The sequence below is a fragment of the Labrus bergylta genome, chromosome 1 (assembly GCF_963930695.1).
Source record: "Labrus bergylta chromosome 1, fLabBer1.1, whole genome shotgun sequence".
Lineage (NCBI taxonomy): Eukaryota > Metazoa > Chordata > Actinopteri > Labriformes > Labridae > Labrus > Labrus bergylta.
Window position 1 is genome coordinate 12930979 of NC_089195.1, and position 19654 is coordinate 12950632.

The 19654-nt window shown below is 41.4% G+C and overlaps 1 protein-coding gene across 1 annotated transcript; it reads right to left on the minus strand.

The window, feature by feature from the left end:
* Positions 1–787: 787 nt before the first annotated feature.
* On the minus strand, positions 788–13153 carry stra6l (STRA6-like). The gene is made up of 18 exons (XM_020652794.3): positions 12841–13153; positions 12461–12536; positions 11371–11471; positions 11139–11269; positions 10929–11049; positions 10789–10834; positions 10039–10158; positions 9532–9605; positions 8847–8955; positions 8583–8736; positions 7991–8066; positions 6825–6906; positions 6665–6713; positions 6460–6577; positions 6259–6378; positions 5444–5607; positions 4374–4517; positions 788–3551 (listed from the first exon to the last, which is right to left on the minus strand). The coding sequence occupies exons 1-18, from the start codon at positions 12867–12869 to the stop codon at positions 3310–3312; spliced, it is 1956 nt and encodes a 651-aa protein (XP_020508450.1). The 5' UTR covers positions 12870–13153; the 3' UTR covers positions 788–3309.
* Between the last annotated feature and the right edge of the window lie 6501 nt (positions 13154–19654).

Here is a 19654-nt window from a genome sequence, read left to right on the forward strand (position 1 = left end):
TGCAACAAAAGAAAACATTAACGACACGCCAAACCTGTTCACTAAATTATAATTTCCATTTAAACAAATATATTCCCAAACAGTCCAGGGTGTAACCCCGCCTCGCGCCCAATGAGATCAGCTCCAAACCCACGACCAAGAACAGACAAAAAGCGTTATAGATAATGGATAAATGGAAATATATTTAGAAAAAACTTTAAAATCTTTAATGGTGCATACATAACATTTTATTTCTGTGAAGAAAAAAAATTCACCTTCTGCCGAATATATTGCTTTTTTCCACAACAAAAAAGTTGTGAGAAAAAATATTGATGATTCGATTTACAAATAAGAAAATAAGTGAGAGTATAAATAATAAAATCACGCACTCGGCCATGAGCTACTAATTGATCCATCCAGCCTCCTTATTATGTAATACGGAGGCCGTCCCTATGAGCTGTTTGACGTCAGTTTGTGATCCCTAACCACTTCCTGTTTCTGTGCTTAACTTCATGTCCTAACCATAAGACTGTAAATATTACGTCCTAACCAAGCGGCAATCGCCACTCTTGAAAAATTAAGTTTGTCTTTAGGTTGACTGAAAGTTAGGCTGAGACAACATTTCCAGCATGGCGGCGGCTGCTGATGGAGCCCCCTACAGGAACAGATGGCTGACGTCACTCAGGCTTCATCCATTCATATTTACAGTCTATGGTCCTAGCCTTCCCTCTATCAGGAGGGGCTTACCTTATTTCAAAATAAAAGCACACAGCAAGTCAAGTACTCTCAACTGAAGACAGTACACAAATTCAAAATAAAAGTCTAACCATTTTTATTTTTAAAGGTGAAAAAATTCAAACATGCAATTAATTATGATTAAAAATTTTAATTTTTGACAGCCCAACTTTATACGTCTTGAAAAAATTATTCCTGACGGACATTTTATGCAGCATTTTTTTGTTATTTATTGATGATGATTTGTCAATACAATCTTAAAGCGGACATATGATGACAAATCCACTTGTACAGTGTTTCTGAACATATATTTGGGTAACTTGAGTGTCTACTGACCCACAAAATGTTAAATAAACCCATCCAGTCCTTTGTTTGTGGTCTGCACAAGTCTTACAACACAGAGGAAAATGCTTTGTTTCAAATGTGCTATCCTTGTGATGTCACAGTGGGATTCTGGTAAAAAAAAAAAATACCCTCCCCTCCACCCCATGGACTCAACCCCCAGCATAGAACAAAACTTTTGCGCAGGAGTGATGTCTACCAGGAAAACTCAGGGGGGCTCATTACATTTAAAGAGACACACACACAGCGTTCTGAGAGAGCTGGTTTATACAGGGTCACAAACCTCCTCTGGTGCTTGATTCATGTTATATTTTGACCAAAGCACATCACAGATGTTTCCGTTAGACCCCAGGAGGCTGTTTGAAAAGCAGGAAAAGGGGGATATTGTGTCCTCTTTAAATATTCCAACAATGACATGTTCACCTTAACCCTTTCCCACATTAATTATTAAACAACAGAAGTAATTGCTCATCATTTGTTTAAGTAGAATCCACTAGAGGGAACTGTAATAACTCAGTGCAAGAATTAATTTGAAGTAATGACTTAATTTAACCCTTTGATGCTTAGTGGTCACTGCAGCTCTTTTTTCTTTTAAAGCAGAAGCCAGGCTAGAGTGGACAGAGCGCCCCCAACCTTCAGCAAAGTGATCTGGCACTACTACCACCCGATGTCCCTGACGCCCAGCCACCACCATCAGACTGTGTCGTACCCCACAACCACCGAGGTCCTACTCCGACCTCCACCTCAGCGGCAAGGAAGTGTGGACAACAGGAACGCGAGAAATACAAAGCAGAAATCCTTCCTGATTATTATCCCATATGCTCTTTTGTAAAGCTTCTCGAGATAACACTTGTTATGAATTGGCGATATAAAAATAATGATTGACTGATTGATTGACCTGCTTCAGTGGACCTTATACACTGCCCCCCACTGGTCAGCTACAGTATGTGTCTAAACCAAAAACTTCTTCAAGATCAAGATGGCTTGAGTTCTTGAAACACATGGAACCAAAGAAACCGATGTGAAAACTCACAAAATGTTGTTTTTGTTAAAGAAAACTTTAAGTTACAGTTTAAAAACATACATCAGGAGAGCAAGAAAAGTTATGTTCATGTCAAATCTTTTCAAGAAGTGCAAAGTCTGAATATTAATAATTATTGTTATTCAAATATAGCCAGCAATGCATGACGTCTAATTTAGGCGCTGTGTCCCCCTAGCGTTTTTCCAGGCGAAAAAAACGCTGGCTGTGCGCTCGGTAGCGTTTGTGCTCTGAGAAGAAAAGCGTTGCACATCTGTCCTGTCTCTATGACAACACTCTGTTGACAACGCCCGCTGCATGACAGACACTGCTTCGTTATTTTTTACTGCATGTTTTATATTTGAGATCGTCAAAGAGGATGTGGGTAGAAGACACGATCTGTAGACGGCAAAAATAAGGGGAATATCATACATTTGGAAAAGAGCGCCGGTGACGTCAACAACGCCTTTCTGGAAAGTTGAAAGATTTTCAACTTGAGCGTTCAAAGAGGCCGCACAAAAAAGGTAGAGCGCTCGGAAGAAAAAGACGTTGGGCACTGCTCTTTATCTCCATCCGGCCTCTTTCTGCTGCAAACGCTCTCTACTCATTGAAAACATTTGAAAAAAGACGCTAGCGCTCAGAAAAAAATGCTTGGTGGACACAGGGTCTTAGTCGATAGGAGATTAATCCTGATTTTCTCTAAAACCTGACATCAATTCTTGGAGTTTCTTACGATAATTGATAAGGAGCGCAAAAATTATTTTGAAGATATTTTTTTGTACACTTACAACAACTGGCCAGTGGGTGGCAGTGTTTAGATGACTTACTATCGTCGACTGAAGTGGCTGATGTGAAACCGTTCCATCAAAACACATTTAGTAGAAAAAGGAATAGAATAGTCACTGTACTGACGACGATGCATGAAGGGATTCATATGCAAACCACTAGTTTGTTTTTCAGGTTCCTTAAACTTCTTTAAATCAAATCCTCTTTTGGTGTATTTGCGAGGATGAACGCCTCGTCCGAGTTGGCAGAATACTGATCTAATAACTGATCACATTAATTAAATAATACCTTCTCAGTCAGAAGTAAGTGCTAGAATTTGAATGGGGCAGCAACTTTTTAAAAACAGCCTGTTTAAGAGAGACGGCCCTACATTATGGAGAGCCACCCCACATAAACTTTAACAATGCTCAAGTTTTTTCAGCAGTATAAGAGTATATGGAAATGTTTCTTCAGCAGTCTTCAGCTGGCGTGATTGAGATCTCCACTGGTGAGCATGATTCTGCCGGGTGAATCTGTGTTTGAGAGGCCATGACCCAAGCATGTATGACTGTCTCTGACAGAGGAGCAGATGATATCTGAAGTGATGAAGATGAGGCGAGGTGGTGCTTTCTGAGCAGGATCAGACGAGGGTTCCTCAGCAAAGTATAAAACAGCATCCAACGCCTCCTGGCTGGGCTGTTCACAGGGGGCTCTGAAAATATAAAGGTTCAGAGGTAGTAAACTGGAAATTAAGTCTGGGAGAAAATTTAAAGTGTACTTTTTAAGAGGTAATTTAAAGGAGCAACATGTAACTCTGTCTCCCACCACCCCCTTCTCTCTAGAGTCGATGCTCACGCAGGTTGCCATGTGGTGGACACTGAAGCTTCAACATCAACTGAATGTGTTGTTTTATAAACTCCCAGAAGTTTTACTGGAGTACTTTATGGATCTGTGGTGGAGTTGATGAGGGACATTTTAAAGATAAAGGAGGCTTTCTTCTCATGGTCAAAGTTGAAATATCAGGGTTAGTTTTGAAAGTTCAGCCTGCAAGTCTCGACATCGTCCAGCAGGGGGCAGCATTATACAAAGCATCAGGGAGTCGCCCAAGACAAGAGTCAGTAGATATGTCCATCCAGCCATCCATTGTCTATACCACTTGTCCCGTTCAGGGTCACGGGGGGCTGGAGCCGATCCCAGCTGTCATTGTGCGAGAGACGGAGACGTTTCTGCTCATGGAGCTTATTAGAAACATGCAGAGGCTTTTTAGGTCAGGTACAATCACTTCTATCTGAACCAAGCCAGCACTTCAACACAGCATGTTTCCTTAATGTCTGATCATATAGTAAGGTCATTTTATCATTTCATTCACTACACATCTTATTGATTGATCCTTTAAATTATAAAGAAATTAGCTACAGGCTTGGTACCAGACAGGCCAAATTAAAACTACAACCCTGTTTCCCCCAAAGTTGGGATGTTTTGCAAAAACCCTAAATACCACTATTTGATTAAAAATCACAAAGATGCAACTGACCAGGTGACGAGTTGTTGAACGTGGAGTACACTGACACTGCATGTTTTTCCAGCGTGTTGGAGACCAGCAGCTGGCAGAAACACACCATGACTGGATTGTTATGATAGTGGTCAGCAAAGATCATCCCGATCCAAGTGGTGTAGCCTGAAACATGCAAGAAATATTGGTTTTATGAGAAGTAGTGCCGCATTTACGTTTCACAGCTGGTTGGTACACAACTGAGGGAAACAGTGAATTGAGCCGTGCATTTGAGATAAAAGCTGCAACATGAAGATTTTACATGTTGAGACAAACAGGATGTGACATTTCTTCCCTGCTGATTTAACAACATGCACGTTTTTCTTTGTTCTGTCGTCATTCATCCTCCTAAAATGGTTTTATAATTTCATCACAGTTCATTTTTATAAAGTAAACCCATATCTACTGGGCTGCACAGTGGTGCAGTGGTCAGCGCTGTTTCTCATAGCCTCTCTGTGTGGAGTCTGCATCTTCCCCCCGTGCATGTGTGGGTTCTCTCCTGGTACTCCGGCTTCCTCCCACAGTCCAAAGACATGCTCATTAGGTTAACTGGTGACTCTAAATTACCAGTTAAGGTGTGAATGTGAGTGTGGCTGTTTGTCTGTCTCTATATGTCAGTCCTGTGATTGACTGGAAAACAGTCCAGGGTGTAACTCCGCCTCTCGCACAATGACAGCTGGGATCGGCTCCAGCCCCCCGCGACCCTGAACGGGACAAGTGGTATAGACAATGGATGGCTGGATGGACATATCTACTGACTCTTGTCTTGGGCAACTCCCTGATGCTTTGTATAATGCTGCCCCCTGCTGGATGATGTCAAGACTAGCAGGCTGAACTTTCAAAACTAACCCTGATATTTTGAATTTGACCACGAGAAGAAAACCTCCTTTATCTTTAAAATGTCCCTCATCAACTCCACCACAGATCCATAAAGTACTCCAGTAAAACTTCTGGGAGTGTATAAAAAACATTCAGTTAAAACTTTAATGTTTTAAGGTTGTTTCTACAGTTTTCTTTCATACAGGACACAGTGGAGTGGAGGTAAAACTCACCAGCATCCATGGTTTCATATCCTCTCTGCATAATAGTGCGGTCGATGCGGGACACCAGCCATGTTCCCGCCATTATGCTGAAAATTAACCTCAGTATGCAGTTACTGATCCCCATCACAACGTTGTAGAAGAAGAAGAAGTAGTTGAAGCAGTGGAAGGCTTTCCTGAACAAGATGAGGAAGAGGAAGAGAAAATATCTGTATTGTGCAATACAATATGAATATAATTACTTTCAACAATGCAGCAGCCAGTATGTCCTCCTTCTAACTTTAGATTCTGGTCCTGAATGCTCTGGATTTGTTTGGACCAGAGAAGGAAGGCGGTTTTAAGGCACCCCCACACGGCTGTTTTGGACGCCCCTCGGTTTGACAGATATTAGAGCAGTTATCAGGTCAAACCAACAGGTGCTGCAGTGATGGAAGCGGGCAAGAGAACTGGTTCAGATAGAAGTGATTGTACCCGACCTAAAAAGCCTCTGCATGTTTCTAATAAGCTCCACGAGCAGAAACGTGCTCAAACTAGGATCAATATTGGAGATGCTTTTAAAAAATGGAGAGAGGTTAGAACACAGAAAGGTTTACAGACTGATGCAGAGCTGGCTAAACACTGAAGCTTCAGGGTCCACCACTTGGCAACCTGCGTGAGCATCGACTCTGGAGAGGAGGGGGGGGGGGGGGGGGGGGGGGGGGGGGGGAGACAGCTCTCTACAATGTGTTGAATTTGATCTGCAGTACATACTGCTCCTTTAAAGAAAAAAAAATCCTTGGAGAACAATCTGATGCTCCCCTCAATATTGTTCATTGAAATATACGCACCTGTTGTTGAGAGCGAGAGGTTTCTCTTTATCAGTCGGAGACATTTTGTCCTGAAGGAAGAAGATCTGAACCAGAATGACCTGAAGAATCACCAGGCCGATCACCAGGGCTATGGTCAGACTGAAGAAAAAAGAAACAATTCGAAAAAATGTATCCGCCATCTACTCATAAAGGTCCCAATAGAACAGAAGGCATGCTTACAATATGATCCCAAAGTTTTTGAGCATGCTCAGTACTTGTCCATGCTGTATCGGAAGAACAAGCCCATAGACGAACAGCAGCGCGAACAAGAAGTGCACAAAATGGACGATGAGGTAGCCTAAAAAGAAAGATAATCAATCTTTAATCATGTCTCCTAGTCTCATGTAGTACGACTGTGAAGATGTCAAGAGGATGAAAAGCTTACCCCAGAGTGTAAATGCAATTTGCCACCCGGAGTATCTTGCAATAGAAGCCTGTGAAGGTTCAACAAGGAAACTTTTAGGAGCATTTACAAAGTCTGCTGGTTAAACCTGCTGTATCCATATGTGTGTGTTTCTGTGTGTGTGTCTGTGTGTGTCACCTACTACGCTGACAGCAGAGCTGGGGTTGTGAAACTTCTCCGGGAGAAAACCCTTCTGTCCTCTCCACAATCTCTTCAGGTGTTTCCTACAGCAATCGTACAAAAGTTATAAAAACAGGAGGCATACGATAATACAAAGTAAAAACAAACAGCAGGTTATTTTTTCTCCAACAACACAACTAGTCCCACAACTTAAAGAAGCATGTGCAACTTTTTTAATTCCAGTGGATGACTTCCTTGAGCACCAGCATGAAAACAAAACACACTTGTTTTTGGCCACATCTCCTCCATACTGAAGCCTACGCTCTCCTTCAGAGACACACACCTCCAACCCCTCTCCCCTCGCACTCACAGAAAGAAGTCAAGCAAAAGCGGCAAGAAAACTTGTCCCTGGCTTGAGCTGCAATCACCTGTGTCCTGCATTGGTGTGTTAGCATGCTAATGTTAGCGCTCTTTAGTTAGCTCGTAGCTTCACATTGCATGTAAACTTACACAGAATGACCGTGATCTAAAAACTCTTAAGTGACATTCAAATAATCAGTGAGTATGTTCTTCTTCTTCTCTCTAGTCCTTGACTAAAACAACTTTTGTACACAAGGGGAGGAGCTGGCCGTCCCATCCATGTAAACACGGCTCTGACAACGACACAGCCAGCGGGACTCGAGCTTCTCAATCATTGTAGACAGTCATGACTCAGAGACACATTTACACAGGATAGACTTGATTTATGATTTATTTGAATGTCGCACATTCTGCATTTAAAGCTACAGTACGCCATTTCATTTTATACAAACTATGGTTAACGTTAAAAAAAATTGATCATTGCATGTCAGGGATAATATTCAATTGAAATGTTCCTTCAATAAACTGATTTGTTTGTCTTCGTACTTTAACAGAAACTGGACTCTTGTACTTTATTCTCACTGCTGTGATGTAATTGTGACGTCTACTCCCAATTGGTCTAAGGGTCCCACTCACCCTCTTGGGGTTCCAATCTGTGTTAACACCACACACTGTCTTTTACTTATGGAGAGCCTCTTATCCAATCACATTGCTTGGTAAGAACTGACTATTATATAATAAAAATTTTACCCCACTCCAAATTAGCTGAATTATTTAAATGACTTTTTCTTCACTTTGTGTCTTATATGTTTCTATATTTCCTCTTACCTGTAACATGCCAAGACATGGAAGGTGTAGGCCACAGAGTTGAGACTGGCAAAGATGGTGGTAGCGAGCCATGACTCTGGAATAAAATAAAATATAACGTTTGGATCACCAAAGACAGCAATCTACCAATAGTGCTTATGGTATATAGAATTACAGGTCCAATCAGTGAGATGTGTAAGTGACCTTACTATATGATCAGACATTAAGGAAACATTCTATGTTGAAGTGCTGGCTTCTCTGACAACAATGCAGCAGCCAGTATGTCCTCCTTCTAACTTTAGATTCTAATAAGCTCCACGAGCAGAAACGTGCTCAAACTAGGATCAATATTGGAGATGCTTTTGAAAAATGGAGAGAGGTTAGAACGCAGAAAGGTTTACAGACCGATGCAGAGCTGGCTAAACACTAAAGCTTCAATGTCCACCAATGGCAACCTGTGTGAGCATACAATGTGTTGAATTTGGACTGCAGTACCCATTTTAACCACTAGGTTTCAGAGTTACATACTGCTCCTTTAATTATTACTTTTTTTACTTTGCAACTTTTTTCTGTTCAAAAGTTCTACGTTATAATCAAATGCAAATCCACTCACTCCTCGCCACGTCGATGAATTCTTCCAGCTGTGGTATCATGGCTCCCAGAGCTTCAGTCTGGTTACAGGAAGTAACCAGGTATTGCAGTGTGTTCTTGTACCTTTCTACCTGGTCAAAAGCCACATTACTGAGGCTGTAGTCTGCAAGGGTCATCTGAAGGGGAAAACACAGAACAACAACAACAGAAGCACATATAAAGTGTTTGTGTAACGCTTGTGATGAGTCATTTCACATGATCAAACCAAACAGATATTTTGCAGTACCATATAAAGGCCTATGAGGGATATAATGACGGTGCCGATGATCCTGTTTGGGAACTTGAAGTTTGGGTCCCATTCATAAACTCGTCTCTGGAACCAGCTGAGGGGCTTACTACAGCACAGAGAGGAAGGGGAAAACAACGTTTTTCACATTTGAGTATTGCTGCCTCTAAATCCAATCTGAGATCTGGTACCATAATCTGTAAAAATCATGGACATAGTCTTGGTGATGTCTACCCCCTTGGTTTCTGGAGAGGGGTTTTGAAGACCAACAAATCCAGTGGCCATATTGGAAATGCTACCTCAACCTTACGTTTGTTTGGGTGTTCTAGTAACAGATAAAGATAGAGTTGGAGTGCCTGTCAGTCAACTCAGCTGTGCCCCTTATTCTTACAGCCTGTCCTAACAGGAAGCAAGCATCAGCGACAAAATAAGCTTGATTCAATTGTTTCCTATTTGAGTGTCCTAACAACTCGCAAGCTAACAGCGTGAAGCAGCACCATTTTTACCCTTCTGCATTGTTTCTGCTTCTACTTTCCTCTTTGTTGCTTGCATAGACATGGATGAGGAATGAGGAAGGAAAGGGCTTTAAAATGCACTGACACTCACTTTTTCTCACTTAGCAGAGCTTGTTAGCTTGTTTTACAAAGTGGAGATAACGCATGATGTGCATGATTGTGTTGATTACCTCTGTGCAGGTTCTTTCCTCAGCAGACTCCTGACATGCTGCACCTGATGCTGGCCTATCAGCTCTTCAGGGTCCTGGTGGAAGATTCAGTACGGTCAGAGTCACACAGAGTTTATGATTCAAAACATCCTGCTGCTGACCTCGCTGCACAGCATCATGTACAGAAAAGAATATACATCACATAAACATTTGATTACTTTAAATGGTGAGCTGTACAAGCCAAGTCGACTCCATGCGCACTTCTAATCTCTTGGTAGCCAACTGCTTTACAGACTTGTACTCACTGTGGGCTGTCCCTTTAGTCGATTTCACAATTTTGTAACTCAAGTTGCTCTTTTACTATCCATCCACAGAGCGCTTTATTGGATGCAAAAGTGGGATTTATAGTCTTCTTAAAAGTTTTTTTGAAGCCAAAGACAGTTTCCCTGAATTTGGACAAATCAAGTTCTGTTCTATTCTAAACAGAAAGAATGATTCCATTGTTTTTATGCACGCTGACATGCTGACCTCTTGTTCCAGATGTATCCGGACGTCTTTCACCAATATGTAGATAAATCGACCCAGGAGGAAGATGAGGGAGAGGAGGCACGGCCACTGGGAGATGATCTTCTGGTATTTTCCTAGAATCTTTACAATCAGACACACAGAGACATTATTAACTTTTGTACTGAATATAAAGACTGTAAATATTAATGGTTTACGAAGCCTGGGTGATGTCACTAATCTGTTCCTGCAGGGGGCGCTGGAGTCCCATCGATGGTGGTGTCCATGCTGGAAATGTTGTCTCAGTCTAACTTTCAGTCAACCTAACGACAGGCTGAGAGCTGGAACTGAGGCGGGTTTTAAGACTCCTGACAAACCGTTTCACCGCGCCCGCCTGTCAATCAGGTCAGCTACATGCCTTATTGTGAATAACTCTTATCCTTCATCAAATCAAAACTGATGAGTCATCAAAACATTCACCCCCCTGTACAGTGTGTGTCGATCGAGACATGAGCTAATCAGACCTATTTGGTTTTTTGAACCAGGCTGTAAACATGTTAATCTCTGCTATAAAAACAGGCTTTTTAGAATGGGTGTGTATGTGACTTCCTGTGCTTCTGCAGCCAGCCTCTAGTGGACACTCGAGGAACTGCAGGATTTTACACTTCAGCATTGGCTTTATTTTTCAATAAATGAGGTTGCTGCCAACAGGCCCTCTGCAACAGACACATTAAATCTACTCTTGCTTTCAGGATACGTTTAGTACTCACCTACCTCACCACTGGGACAGGTGAAAGTATCCCAGACTGTGATTGTGATCCTGCAAACAAGAACCAAAACAAGTTTTATATATATATTAACACATTTTAGACAAATAAAGTATGTCTATGTATGAGATGTAATTAAATGTTTACCAGGCCAGAGAGTAGAGTATTCCCAGCACTGCCCCGGGCATTCGGAAAGGTGTGGACAGGCAAGCAAAGAATGGGAAATAGACCAGGCCCACCTCTAAAGCTCCAATCAGAATTACTATGGCTGAGAACAGACACCAGGAAACATTGTCAGGTCTTGCAGAACAGGACTTCTTACAAGTGTGAATCTGTAGCCTACAGTGTTAAACTTACCTTTGGCCCAGTTGGGGACGATGAACGGAATGTAACGTTCAGAGAAGAGCAGCAGGACGCTGGACGACACGGCACCAAAAGCAAAGCCATACGACCAACGATTGCTGAGGCTGCCGATTGTATCAAAAGGCCTGGACGCAGAAATAAGAGAATATTTTTACAACCTTAAGAACCCTTTAGTTTCGATAATGAAAAGGAACATCCTGTTAGAGGTTCTCTTGACATGACTCACACCACGATGGCAAATCGCCCCCTCAGGAAGGGCAACGTGTTGTCGATGGTCAGCCTCTGCGCTCTTTTCTGCAGGACCGAGAGCACCCCAGTGATGAGCACCTAAGAGACAAGAAACTAGAGATGTAAAGACTCCTTGTGATGCAGTTAATAAGATCCAAATAAATACGGGACGATTCAAATCGATGAAACAACAATATATATTGCAATACTCTTTTTTAACCAGCAGAGGGCACCATCTACTTTAAATTAAGTTAATATATTAATTATGTTCAGAGCAGGACAACGCCCAAACCACGCCTTCAATCACCTGACAAGCCGGCTTAAACTGAGCCATCCCACTCCACCCTGTTTGTCTCGGTTCTTTGACCCACCCTCCCTTCCCTTCCATCTCAACCAGACAGAACCCAGACCCTGAGTCTCCCTCAGCCCTGCAGTCAGTCCATCCTTCCAGACCAGCCGACTGACAATATCCTCTTCCATCGTAATCATAATCTTAACATACAGACAGCCGTCTCATCATTCATGCGATCTCTCTTTAAGTATCTAAAACGCAGATTGTTGTGGCGCGGTCCTTGCTAGTGAATCTTCTCTCGAAGACAACTGAAGGGAAGTCAAGTGAAGATTTCGCGATGGCGAAAGCATCGTTTTGTTTCAAAGCGGGAGTAGTAGGAGCGAGTGAGCAAGTACAAGACAAAACACAATGTGCAAATACTGCAAGACTGATGAACATCACAGATTAGATGCAGCATGTTAAACGACACCATGTGTGGAAGCTCCCTACACCAAAAACAAATGAATAACATACACAGGGAAGCAGATTTATATTTAAGGTGTTTCTGTGTAGATGGGGAAAACAGAGTTTAGTATAACCAGTTTAAAACTCCTCACAGGAGCTTTAAAAAAATAAAAGCTGAACATTTGTCAATGCTTCATGAGAAATACACTTTGAAGAGAAACATGTCTTCACAGCACAATGACCATAAAGAAAGTCCCCTTATCACCAGGAAGTTATGGCAGGCTTATCAGTGTGTTGACAGTTTTGTCAAGCCATAATTGTATTTTTACAGACAATCAGGTGAGAACCTTACTGCAGGTATGATTGAAACATGCAGGAAGAGGTCGATAGAGATCCCATTCTGACAGTCCTCTTGGATGGTGGAGACCCTGCAGTGGAAACAGTGACCACATGAACAGGAAAGTTTCATTTTACTGATCTGAGCTGAAGGGACATGAAACACAGAGAAGCAAAGTGAAACTACACAGAGACAGAATAAAATCTATTCAACTGAAACACTCAACACGCTCTTCACCAAGTTGAAGAGCGTGATGAGAGATATGAGGGGTCATAAGTTCACTCAGCTTTAGTTCTCCTGTTCCTCTTTAATGTAACTATCAGGTGATAAGTCTAAACTCTTTAGTAACCTCATAAAATATCTGAGAGGTACAAATATGTGCTCTCTGTACTCACTCATAATCCCCTCGGCTTGTTCTTATCATCGTCTGTGAGTCGCTTCACTGACGCCTTCAAAGCTTCCAATCTGCTCGACTGTCGAGATGAAGGAAGCGGCTGATGGCTGACCACTTCTCCGTTTCCGGGTTTCAATCACATGATGTGACTCACACATTGACTGACTCCACAAATTAAATTAAAAGTCTTACCACTAAAATTGTCACAATTTGACTGTCCTCTGTTTCTTCTTTCTTCTGCCTCAATTTTCTTATTCCCCATGCATTTGCTTAAGCTCTCTCTCCGTTTGTTTTTACTACACACTCACACACACGCACGCACACACACACGCACGCACGCACGCACACACACACACACACACACACACACACACACACACACACACACACACACACACACACACACACACCTGAACTTTATTGCCCACTGTGTTACTCAGTATACAGAGTGTAAACATGTGTCCCTCCTGCAGAGATAACCAAGCGATCATTCACCTCCAGAGAATTTTGTTTTCAGATTTGCTGTGAGAACCTTTCAGTCTACATCAATGTTAGCACCCCGCTGTAGTCAAAGCAGTTCCTGTTATCTTGTTTTTAATCTTATCCTGCACGTGTAGGTAGAGTTTTCTTCTAGAAAATCTACTCTGCTGTGTTTTACCCAAGCTGCAACCTCATGGTGTTTAAAAATTAGCTGATCAGAGTGCAATAAAACTGCAGTTCCTCGAGTGTACACTTGTTCTATGAGTGGTAGCTATTTGTCAGGAGGATGAAGGCCTGCCTCAGCCCCAGTGTACATTGGCTGAAGTTAGACCATCATTTTTGGGCTTCAAAACTCAGCTTCAGACACCACTGGGTTAAGTCACTTAGACTACATCAATGTTTTATACAGTTTTAACTCATTTTAAATCTATCCAGTAGAAAATGTGAACTAAGTCCCCGTGTCCATCTAGCGTTTTTTTTCTAGGCGCCAATTGTTTTCAATGAGGAGAGAGCGTTCTCAGTAGAAAGTGTCCGCCTGGAGAAAAAAAAGAGGCAACCAGTGTCTTTTCTTCCGAACTCTCCGCCTTCTTCTGTGCGGCCACTTGGAGCACTCAATTTGAAGATCTTTTAACTTTTCAGAAAGGCGCTATTGACATCAAGGGCGCCCGTTTCAAAATGTTTGATATTCCCCATAGTTTTGTCTGTTACTGATTGTTTTTGCACCAACATCCTCTTTGCTCCATGTCTGATCGGGAAATAAACAATTTCAAGTATAAAACATGCAGTAAAAAATAACGGAGCAGTATGGGTCATACAGCGGCCGTCAACACATGACGTTGTCATGGAGACAGGACGGACTAGCAGCGCCTTTCTTCTCAAAAGTGAACAGACGCTTTATGGACACGAGTCCTGAAGGCTGTGCAGTATCTCACTTTGTCGTTCTTGGTTAAACAAGTAAAAAATTCCAGAATATAAATCATCCATCTTGTTGCTGACAGTCTCGTTTGTTTTTAAAGGTCATAAAGAGGCACCAGTATTGATTTCAGGCTGATTTATAACCAGTTCAAATCTCCTCACAGGAGCATTAAACAACTTTCTTCCTTGTTTGTTTTTCCTTCTGTCACACATAAAAACACACACAGGAAAGTTATTTGCTGATTAAAGTTTATTCATCATTGCAATGACAGAAAAAAAACCAGTCAAACCAGGGCGCAGTTTTGCCCATTTTTTAAAAGAGCAATCCAGCAGCAGTAATTCATATCTGTGATGAAAAGGTCAATCTTCCGTCTGTTGGGAGAATCACAGAGATCAGTCTGGTTGTTTGTGTTTCCTTCTTGGGGAGAAAGAGAAATCTTGAAAACTGTGTGATTGTTAAGATGAATTGAAAACTGGATGGTAGAGGTAGACTGTCATTATTCATTACTAGAAAATGATCTGAGAACCAAAAAAACAACATAACTCCCTACACCGATTAAAGAAATCCTCTTTGATGGCTTTAAAGGGGCAGTATGTAACGCTGACAACTAGTGTTTAAAACTACTACAGTCCAAATTCTAAACATAGTAGAGAGCTGTCTCCCCCTGCCCCATAATAACATAAAGCCATGCATGTGTTGTATAATATGTTATGTACAAGAGGTAACCATGCTCAGGCCCAGTTAGTCCTGGAGCAGTGTGACCGCAGGCCGTGAAGGCCAGAGAGGGAATAGGGAGGGGAGGGGGGCACTTTCAGTAATTAATTTTAGTGACTACACATCTTACTGATTGATCCTTTAATACCATGTACGATAAACATTTTAGATTTCATATGCAAAGCTTGGAGAGGAAATGCAGAATTCAACATTTAACCAGAGCTGTAAATGAAACATGCATCTTTGTTATGACTTAATATGAATCGTTGACCACTGCAAATATGTTTCTGGTGTTTTCTTAAACCATGAGGGTTGGTCACTTTGTGTGCATATCACACACAAAAAATTACAACACTCATCAATCTTCATATTTTCTGTGTTGACTCGTTACATTCCTCCACCACCAGAGGGCAGCAGTAGTGCTCTCTCCTCCAGTGAAGTTTAACCTGCAGGTGGTATTGATGTAGAGCAGCTATGTCGACTTACGGCAGTGAGGCACACATGGTGCACTCGTTGGGGTAAATGTGTCCATCGCTGCCACACACGGGGTCATAGTTCTGTGGGCAAATAATGTCCTTCCCTGTTTCGGCACAGTTGGGCTGCCAGAACACAAAATCAACAGCACACACAGGAGGGAAGTGAATTCACCTGGAACAAGTTTCAAAACACCTCAGTGACATGATGATTTATGCATTTATGTGTGAAACCCACCCTTCTTAGGAGACACCTGCCTTCTGTAAAGAGAGCAAAACATGAATGAAACCGTAAATGATGTACTCCATGCCCTTTAAATAATAACCTGCCTGCAAATATTAAATAAATCCATTAAATACAAAAGCATAAAGTATAATCTGAGACCCAGAGATAATGGTTTCATGAAGAGTTGCTCCTAGCGACAAAACTTTAAAGGTAGAGTCAGCAGCTTGTTCCTTCAAAATAAAGTACAGTTTAAAAACACCCAGAGAGCTTTTTGTTCTGATGTCCAGAGGCAGCAAGTTCCACAGTTTGGGGGCATAAAAACAGAAAGCTCTCTCCCCGGTGCTCGTGTGGGTCACATGAGGGACTTTAAAAGAGAAGCATTATGGAGTCATTAAGAGTCATCAAATGAGAATCGTGCCACCATGAGGCCACACGACTCAAAACTTTACAGGCCTCATTGCTATGTTAAGGTAAACATATTTGTCAGGTTTTGAGGGAATCGGATCAGAACATACATTAACTTTATCCCTGAAACTATGTGGCTATTATGGTTCTGGCCTGACCGAAGCCAACACGGCAGATCCTTTGTGTGAATGTGTGTTTTGGGACATGGCGGGTAAAAAATAAACACGCTCTAAAACTCAAAGTCGGATGTAAAAAGTGTCCACTTCTTACATCCTTTTTAAAAAAAATGATGTTGTACAGATGTTCTCAAAACTGGTGAAATACAAATAAAGTATACTTTATTTAAGTATACTTTTACCTTCACACTAAAAAATGCTGGGTCAAAATGACCCAATACGGGTTAACTCGTAACCCAGCACTGGGTCAATCTAGCACCTACACAGCACTGGGTCATTTTGACCCAGCTGCACTGGGTGGCACCAAAATCAAAAAGCTTCTTCTTGTATGAATGTGTACAGGAAAATGGAAAAATATTTGAATGAAAGCTATCCGAGATACATCAAATTTTTTCATGGGATCACCAAAACAAAACCCTTGTTTTGTAATGAAACATAGGGGGATTGCTGTGTTCTCACATGTCATAAGGAGCTGCCCTAGGGGGGAAACGCTCCCTTTATTCGATTGAACTGCTCGCTCCTGGTGTGAGAGCGCCCACATGTTTTCGTTTGAAACTCATGAGATTGAGTTCCGCATAATCAATCTTTTACACATAGGCTACGTACCATGTATTCTCTGTGCAACTACATGCCCAATCCATAACGTATGTACCCTTACAATTCAGGAAGAATAGATAAACCGTTACCACCTACAGTTGAGGAAAAGTCAAATTATCATACAGTATACTTACAGGTTGCAGGTGAATGAAGGCTGTTTGGGCCTTCTGCATGGTGGGGCGGACAGTTTTTTTGCCCACTTTATATCCCGGTGCCGGAAGGAGGGACGGGAGGACACGTAGAGCCATGTCCTCTTCCATATCTGGAGAAACAAGGACAAGTGGTTATAGTGGAAAGATATTGTGCCCAATTCACCAAGAATTTTTTTTAAAGTTTTTTCTTAAGTTGTTCTTAAGAAAAGGTCTAAGAAGACTCTGTCAGATTCATCAACATGTTTTTAAATACTGAATAGTTTACAGTGTTCTTTGTGTTCGTAAGTTCAGAGTGTGTGCATGTTTTTCCTCATTGGCATAGGTAACCGCCCTCTACTGCCCATGAAAGGGCATGAGTGCAGGACCCTGCAGACACACATGCTGGTTGCCAAAAAAACAGATTGTGGAGATTTCTAAAGGAGCGCTAAAAATGGTGTCAGCAGCAACAAACAAAACTGAACTCATAGACGAAGCTTGGGCTTGTCCCCGGCAGACCCACGTATAGGTGAGCTGACCTAACCTTATGTTTTCCCTGTGTGAGAATCAGTCCTTTCCATACCTGTCATCTCTTGACTTCTCTGTCACACTTCAGGTTAGGGCTAGTTATTGTTGTATGTATATGTGTGGCCGGTGCTAGATCGTAACACTTGTATTTTCTATATTTTAAAAGAACACTTGGATTTGTATCATCATAAAAATATGTATTAAATATTTGATTAATTATGAAACAATATTGTAATGTATATCATTTGATATCTATAATATTATACAATTGTAGAGTTAAATGAAATGCAGTCAGCACTTACATGTGAGTAAGAGTGCTCTTGAGTGTTTGTAACTTCTGTTTTTCCCCAAGAACAAATTCATCATAAGAAAAGATCGTTGAATCCCAGAATCTTCTTCAAAAGTTCGCAAGTAGGATTTAAGAACAAATCCTACTTGCGTTGGCTAATTATAGTTCAGGATATTGGTTGATATTGATATATTGGTGAATGATGCCTGGTATGGTTATGTGTGTCTGTGTTAATCAAGGATGCCAACTCATGGACCACATCCTTAAATAGTTGCTCACAGATTGATAATATGTTAGATAATTTGTCAATTAGTTGGTGCTAAACAAGATTGCAAGGCCCTGGCCAGTCCCAAAATCATGTCTGTCAAAAAAAATGGTTGTGGGGTAGCATTTGTGTCAGATAGTGTGATGCGGTTAAGGTCTGCCTTACCACTGTCTGTTTACATATCAAGAAGAGGGAATTGGCCAAGTTCTGCTCTGCATGGACTATTTTGAGTTTTCCTTTCAATTTTTAGAATCTATTTACAGAATTCAGTGTGATTAATTCGGTGTGTATCGCAGTAAAATAAAAAATGCTGGTTGGTCAGGGGACCCCACACCTCATGACTAAACACATTGTTCCTAGAGGTTTAATCAAGTTAAATTAAAGACTTCTGGTGTTTATGTCTGTGTCAAATTGAGCAGATTAAAGTTGTTTATTGAAAAAACTAAATTAATTTAGAGGGGAAAACACATTTGATATAAATACAGATCTAATATTAAAATATACACGGAGATAAGAGTAGGACAAGTACAAAAAAAACCACAAAAAAAACCCCACCCACCCAGCTTACAGGTATGCCGTCATTCTGTGGGAAGCACTGACAACATAATGCTGAAAAAGATTATTGGGGTCTTTTTTTAGAAATTGTGGGTTGATGAGATAGTTTGTCCATCAGAGCACATTTTAGGATAAGAACATTTTTATCCTAAACGTCTTCGATGTCATAGTGCCAGAACTTAAAGCCTAGGACTGTGGCTCTTTATATCTGTCTATTCAGTTAGTTGCATATTGACAATAGAAAATCATTTCTGTTTAAAAGGTTCATTTAGGACCTTGACAAAATAAGGGATTTAAAAATGTATGTACCTGGGGTGGCAGTGTGTTCATTGAATTCAGTGAGAAGATTCAATGCACTTCTCTCCTTACTGGCCAGCTTGAGAAGCTTCTCACTGAATTGCAGTACCCAGGTTTCTGTCAGCCTTGAAGAGGCCTCTGGGTGTAACAGGAGGAAATCTTGGGCAATCTGTAGAATGTAAACAAAAGCAACAGGCATGAGTATATTAAATATGAAGTTCAACTTTTTTCTATTGTATAAAAGCAATGAAACACTTGAGCTTCTATGATAAAGCTTAGTATATAACATCATGGTTGTGATGATCTATGGCAAGTGCCTGATGCCTATGATCAAAACACAGCCTCTATAGTGCCTTAGGGCCACATTTAAGACCTACCATGTCTGGGGTATCCAATAAGCGTGGATACTCTCTCACAATATCCACTAAGCTTTTGGCCCCGTCGTCTCTGAGCCACCTTGCCCGATGAATTGTCGTTTCCTTCATATATTCATACACCTGGTTGAGAGGCCAGATGTTCGATTTTAACCATGCCACCATTTGCATGGCCCTCTCAGTAGAGATGTCTGACACTGTTGAGAAAAGTGGAACTTTTTATGTCAAGTAGTTTTTCACTCGCATCTTTTAAATTTGCTGGCATATTCATGACCACTATAGGAAGAAATGGTTTGACTTTGGTGACCCCATGACCTTTCCTCAAGTGTCATGAACAGGCCAGTGTGACAGTCTAAAAGGAATGCCTAAGACACCGTAGAAAGCGGGCCCAT